The sequence below is a fragment of the Apis dorsata genome, unplaced genomic scaffold (assembly GCF_000469605.1).
Source record: "Apis dorsata unplaced genomic scaffold, Apis dorsata 1.3 scaffold_169, whole genome shotgun sequence".
NCBI classification, from domain to species: Eukaryota; Metazoa; Arthropoda; class Insecta; order Hymenoptera; family Apidae; genus Apis; species Apis dorsata.
This window is the reverse complement of record NW_006263457.1, coordinates 1,312,502-1,319,873: the sequence shown is the minus strand read 5'-3', so window position 1 is coordinate 1,319,873 and position 7,372 is coordinate 1,312,502. Positions and strand designations below refer to the sequence as shown.

Genomic DNA, 7,372 nt, shown 5'->3' with positions numbered 1-7,372 from the left:
GTGTTGCCGCGTATCAGCTTCCCTTGGCCGGCCATGATAGTGATAACAATAAACAGCCTCGTCCACTCGGGCTGCAGCACCAGCAGCCTGTGGTTTCTCTCTTAAAACGCGTGGGCGACGCTTAACACCGCAGAGAAAACGATAAACCGCTCGCTATCTGCACTTCTCAGCGGCGACCGGCTACCAACCGGCCGGACCCGAATGCCACTCGCGACACGAGGGGAAAAAAATATTAGAACGTGGCTGCTCGTGTGTGCTACTGTGCCACCACGTTTATTCGGCCGGGATGGCCGAAGAAAGAGAGAGAGAGAGAGAGAGAAAGAGAGAGAGAGAAGAGAAAAAAATGTCGAGAGAAACAAGTCACCGGTCCACCTCCTAAATATAGATTCCAACCCCTTTGAGATTGGGTTTGAGATGCGAGGAAATAAATTTAAATATATATATATATATATATATCGGTAAATTTTCACGAAAGTTTGTATCTCATGTTTGTCGCGTAATAGAGAAAAATTATATCTAATGTTTTAATGTTCGAGCGAGAAAATTATATATGTGAAAGATAATAAATGTAAGTGTAGAGAGGAAGATTCCAAAAGAGGATATATGTATATATATATATATTTAATAAACTTATTAAATAATTTATAGAATATAAGTGTTAAAATGAAGTATACTTTTTTGTACTATTGATATCTATTATTTTTTCTTTTTTTTTTTTTTTAGATCACATCGCGCGTTAGGCTCGACTAAAGAGAAAAAGAAAAAAATTCTAATTTCAAGCGAGATAAATCGATCCCTGTGTCCAGCGAAACTTAAACCGACCCATCATCATCAATCTTCGACCTCCCACGTTATCGTGCAGAAAACAGTATTTTCATTCAACCCGTACAACGAATTATCATTTCCGACTTTTAATCTACGTTATGAAACACAACCACGACCGTCAATCTGGCTCGAATTTTCACGCATTTCTGCCGCTCATTCCCTTTCCATCATGCCGATCTCGATCGCGACGAATATTAATTCGCGATGCGAATAATATTGCAACATTCAACGATTTTGCAATTTCGATGAATCACCTTGTATTTTCGATCTTCGATCGTTCTCTCGTAGAGGATCGAGACGAACCTCCAAATTTCTCTCCGATAAAACTTTTTCGTCCATCAGTCGTTTTTCCCCTTTTTGCGATCAATATTATCGTATTATTATATTCCGTATAAAAGAGGAGAACGATAAAAAAGAGAAAAAAAAAACGAAAATGGAATATTATATTTCATTGCCTATAAATACGACAATGTCGTCCTTGCGTCGCATCCGGTGCATCGTTGCACAATCGTAGAAGAGTATCGATGCGAATTCCACGAGTACGTAACGACAATCGGGAAATTATGAATATTTGGACGACTCCTCTAGTAAATCTCTACAAGATATTTTTTCTTTTATTGCGTCCAATTCCGATACGACGAATAATTTTCAAACGAAGTATATAAATTAACGACGATGAGAGAACGGATCTGCTTTTTTTAACGTTACTCTATTTCTTACGATGTACGTGGAACGTTCTTTCTTTATATTAAAGAAAGACACGTTCGTGTAAAACTATCGTTTTAGACGAATATATATATATTCGAGAGTGAGAAACTATACTATATATAACGTGTCGAGAGTGAAGATTACTTTCAAACTTATTCTCAACAATGATTTCCCCCTCCTTATGAAAAAAATAAAGTTTTTACTCTCGAATAATTATATAATAGAAGAGGAAAAAAACCTTGGAGTTGACCGTGCGAACGTATAAGCAAGCTGCTTGGAGCGCGAAGGATCAAAAAATCACGAGAAGGAATGGAGGAGACGCAGAGAAGAAAAAAATTGGTCGACGAAGAGACGCGTCTTCTTCGACAGAGAGTCCATGTCATAAATGAGATACACGTCGGGGAGGCCAAGAATCGCGACCTGACCCCGAGATACCGTTTTCTTTCTCTCGGCCTCGTGGCGTTCCGCGAAAATTCAGAGATCGCGTATTCTCTGCCAAACGGCGCGCGATCCAACCGCAATTAATCACGTGCAAAACCGTGATCGGGCCGCTGAAAGCATGAGTAAACGTTGCGACGTGCCGTGACGGGTTTCGAAAATTTCGCGACACAATGACGCATTCGGCTCGACAAACGACAAAATTGAATTTTCTCGGACATTTTGCGCGCACTCGTTCATGCATCTCGGAGAAATTTCGAAAGAAAAAAGGTCTTCTTGCGTTTTCCTCGACCTCCTCGAAGAAAATCGGGAAGGAAACGTAACGCGCGCTTGCTATACTTGTATTTTTTTTTTTTGCGATATCGTTGAAAAAAAGTGAAAACGCGGAGAGAAATTTTTCCCCCCTGCCCCCTCCCCGGAAGGTCGAACGAGGTGAGAAACGAATTTCCTGTTCGTTGAATAATAAATTTATCGCGAGGGAAAGAGCGAATTCATTTAGGAGTCCGCGATTAAAAAGATCTATTGTGCTCGGCCAGGTTTTTTATTCCCGAGAATCTTCGGTGAACAAGGCTCTTGGAGGATTAACAAGTGCGATAAATTGGACCGACCCGACTTTTCACGAATTTTGCCGCTTGTCGCAAAAATCCGTGGCCCTCGAAATAAAATCGTGGAAAAATTAAATGATTGGAAAAAAAGTTTCTTACCCTTTCTTTCCAACATTTTATTATTTAAACGAGAGGAATATCTTCGTAGAAACGAAGAAAGAGAAAGGAAAAAAAGAAAAAAAAATTGGAAGAATTCTGTTCAACGAACGAAAAAGAAACGCGGAAGAAATGCGACAAAGTTCGTTGGAGGATGGACGTCTGGTGGACAGTTTCGCCAAAGTATGTGCATATCGTTCGTGCATGCCGTAAATAAACAACAAAAGATCGATGGGGGCGAGCGCTTATTAAACATTCGGGCCGCGATGACCGCCGTGGCGCGGCGGATATATCTCGGCCGGGCCGGCTAATAAATTACGCTCGACACAAACGGACCACTATCACGGGCAGACACGTTCGTGCCACGTCGCCCTTATCTCATCGAAGTTACAATAATCACACTCTCTTCGTCCGGCTCCACGCTGACGCACGCGTCCGGCCGCGTGCATTGAAAAAGATCGAACGCGTCCTGAGACCAAACGACGCCGAATACGCGCCGCGACGGCGATCCAATATAATTCCAGTGAAAATCGGGGAGGGACCTTATCGAGGATAGAAGCCGAGAACTTTCGTTTTTCTCTTTTTTTTTTTTTTTTGATCGAAAAGATTTTTTTTTTTTTTTAATTATTCGAGGAAAGAGATTTGAGGTTTGAGAAAGTTTGAAGAGGTTGGAAAAGGAGTTGAATATCTCTGCGAAAAGAGGGGAGAGAATTGTGGTGGGACAATTGTAATTTGACGATAGGTCGGAATGATTTCGAAAAAAAAAAATTGGAGAAAAGTAAAAGGAAACGAGAAACGGTGAAAAGTGATTTGGGTGTTGGTTTGGAACGGTTTAAGAAGCGATTTCAGAACGAAGAAGTATTTTTGAAAAATTTGAAAAGAGGAAAGAGAAAGTGAGATAAGTGGTCATTTCTGTGGGAGGGGATTGGAGGAGTTCGAAGGAAGTTTGAACAGCTCGTCGAGGAAATTTTGAAGCTGGTAAACCATTCAATTATTATTGAAATATCGAAATTGTGCGATACAACATAGACACAACGTAGGAACGGCACTCGACGAATATTTTTCAATCTCTCTCCTCTCCAACGAGTCTCTTGTTCGCACAAGAAGAAAACCCCGAACTATTCCTATTCTAATTTACGCATACAATAATAAAATAAGTAATCGAAAGTATCAAAGACCAACCCATCTATACACGCTCTCAAATTCCTCGAACCAACGCGTCAACTTGTCAAAGAGAACGTCGTGTAAAACTCTGTCCAACTCTTTCAATCACTTTTTCCAATCCAATGATATAACCTCGCCGCCACCTCGATCGACCGTTAAACGTCGACGGGCTAACAAGATTATTCGACGTATATAATTCCGTTACACGCGTGAAAAGTCCACCCGAGCTCGTAATTCACGCGGTTGTCCCGGAAATTGTTATTTATTTTCGCCGTATAGCCCCCCCGTCGCGAGATCGAATTATTCTCGCGCGCGCAGACGCGAAAGAGGGAGGAAAATCCGCGGGTTGCGCAACCAGAAAATCGGGCGGCCCGACGACACCGAGAAACGCTGCGCCATTCGCGGCGATAAAACAATCGTTGCGAGCAAGATTGGGGACGGTTAACGCACGCGGCGCCTCCGCGATATGCCTTTTAATCGGCCACCGATTCCTCCTTCAACAAAATATTTACCGCCGTACGTATCCCCTGCCTCCCTCCTCCCTCGAAACCTCTCTCCTCGGAAATTTCGCAGGAAGAAGATCCGAAGATGAAGTTTGAACCGAACGAACGAACTTGGTGAAGGAATTTCTCGAGGATGAAGGAATTTTCGTCTCGTCTCGAGGATGGACGGAGGTTGACGAAATTCGGGGGAAAGAGGATCGATTTTGTTCAGAACGGCGGAATTTTCGAGGATGGAGAATATTTTTACGAGATGAGTTTTTGCAAGAAGAAGAAGGTATTATACAGGCTCGTTAAAATTGAGTAGGCGCGCGTGGAAAAAATTTCGTGTTACGAAGTAAGAAATTCGTTTTCGGGCGTATAATATATTTTCTGAGATTATGGATGAATATATATATATTGTAGAATTGGAATTAACATAATGTTTACCACGAAAATTGAAGAAAAAGAAAAAAAGAGGACGATGTTGGTACAAGACGAGTTATCGCGTTAATAAAATTCGATGAAAAAATAAAACGTCAATCTCTTCCTCGGCCGCGATTAACGATTTCCAAAATAAATATAAATAAAAATAATTTACGCGCAACGCGTCTCGTAAAACAAATTGTCGATATCCTTCTTTTCGATGTGAATTTCGTGGCGAATTTCGCGGTTTAATTCCTAAGAACCCGACGCATATTCGAGTTCAGACGGAAAGGAGTTCGAGAATGAATGAAAGTCTCGTTCGGAAATCTGGTTCGGTGATCGGTTTTATATCGGTTTCGATTAAAACTCAATTTCGTTCGGGGAAGAAAAATAAGAGGAAAAAGGAAAATAAGGAAGGAAAGGACGGGAAGAGCGTGCGTTTTACATCCACCTCGTTTCGCCCGCGTTACCCACGAGTTAATGCATCGGTTCAATTAGCGAGCATCGCGGTGACACGGAACAATCAATTACGTTTGTTTACAAGGTGTACCCGTTAACGGCGCAGCCATTCACCAGTCGTTTAAAACGGAATTAACATTCCTCGAAGATGAACGCCGGTTTCGCTGATCGTACATTTCGCTCGACACAGCTTCGAACCGTCGTAAGTTGAAGGAGCGGACGTCACTCCTCGAAATCGCGTTTCCTTTCCTCCCTTTCGGTTTCACGGATTTCGCGTAGAAGAGAAAGAAATTTCGATTCTCTGTTTCTAAAAATTTGTAAAAATTGATTAGGTAATATTTTCTCTATCATCGTGCGAGATACGAGTGTACGCGCATGTACAATCCGATAACCCGTGGAAATTTATTAAACAGTGAAGTTTAAGAAGATAATTTCAAGATACGAGATATTTGCCTCGGAGTTCAACTTCACTGTGTAACATCGTTTTATCGTTTCTTTTTTATTCGAAGTAAACAATATAAAGACGTTCATTCATATTTTTTGCTTGGAAAAAGTGTTCGCATATTCTCGTTGCTGCCACGAAAGAAGAAAGATATACGCGTGTATAAAATATATATATATATAACAACTTCACGAAAAATCATGGCCAGAACACGCGACGCGATAATTTTTTTTCTCCATCATCGAAACCAATCGAGTGTCACGAACAACGCGATAACGATTCCTTCTTGAAAAAAAAAATTAATTCTGACAATTCAATATCTCGAAGAATTTCCACGAATAAAATCGTATCTACTCTGTTCATCTTAACCACTTTACTAATTCTACCAAATCTACGACTATACCTATATCTTACATTGAAATATCTATATATGTATATATATATATATACCTCCGAAATTTATGTCATCCATGCCGATAAAATCTCTCGCCTCTGAATCCAAGAAAAATTCGCGTATCAAAATACTTGGAGCCTGGATGGAGAAAGAAAAATGCGCACCTCTTAGCCGATCGGAATCTCCAACCCCCTTTCAGAGGAATATCAATTAAACGGACCAGGGGCGCGACTCGAATTCGCGTGTCGCGATCCATTACGCAGGTGACATTCGAAAAATTCACCTCGGCGATCCGTCAAATCCGGCACGGCGTGTACGCGAGCAGATCTGTCGTCGAACCGGGTTTTTCTTTTTTTCTTTCTCTTTTTATTTTCTTCTTCTGTTCGTGCGACGATCTACAACGTCGCGAATCCATGGAACCCGTTCCACGCTCGGCCGACGAATATATCAGCCGGCTGTTATACCGATAAGCGTCGGACTCGTCCACGACTCGCCAATATTCCAATTACGGAATCCGAGGCAATAAAATCGTTGGATCGAATTATCCGGCTAGGATTTGTACCCATTAACGGCAACAAGGTACCGAGAACTACCATCGGGCGGCGCCCTTATCCTCCGCGACTCGAGGTTTTAATTAGAGAGGATTTAAAACTCGGAACGCTGAATGAAACTTGGAGGCGATCTTCGAAGGCGTGGATTGATATATTCGGAGTAGAGGTAAGTAAGAGTGATAGAGGGAAAAGGGAAAGTTTATGTTCAAGGGACAGGTGGAAATTGGATATTCGGATAGGAGTGATTTTCGAAGCGGAGTGATTAATCTGTTTGATGTAGAAAGCGACGAGTTGTTGTTCGCTTTCGAGACAAGGATATTTGGACGAGTAAGAACGTAATAGATATTGTATATTATTGTACGATATAGAATTTCGAAGAATTGTACGTAGTAGTACGATCTTCTTAGTAAACAAGATACCGAAAAATATGAAATTCAATAAGTAAATATTTTGCCCGGCTACTATCGACGGACCATACATCTTCAAATCTCAGTTTAGCAAAACGACAAAATCCCCCTTACCTCTACTGGAAATTGTAAAAAAAAAACGCCTCCTCTCGAGGCGTAAGTGTCGAGGAGGAGAGATGAAAGGATCGAAAGGGCAAGGATCGTGATGACGGAGGCCCAGCGTGACAAAGGACCCCTCTCGATGGTTCCGTGATGCGTACACGGCCAATAAGCAAAGAAGAAACAGAGGGATGACACTCACCCAGTGCATGCCGGTGGTAGGAGGGGCGCGCTCCTCATACACTCCCATCAGGGTGGCTGCTGTCACGGGGTAGTTCC

General features: G+C 41.9%; 1 protein-coding gene across 1 annotated transcript in view; it reads right to left on the bottom strand.

Annotated features, from left to right (window-relative positions):
* The window catches only part of LOC102676464 (protein apterous-like), a 50,736-nt gene that overhangs the window by 42,541 nt on the left and 823 nt on the right, over nucleotides 1-7,372 (bottom strand). Inside the window, exon 1 of the mRNA XM_031509667.1 lies at nucleotides 7,296-7,372. This exon is cut by the window's right edge and continues 823 nt beyond it. Within this exon, the coding sequence (XP_031365527.1) occupies nucleotides 7,296-7,343 (48 nt within the window). The 5' untranslated portion in view covers nucleotides 7,344-7,372. The remainder of the gene's footprint in view (nucleotides 1-7,295) is intronic.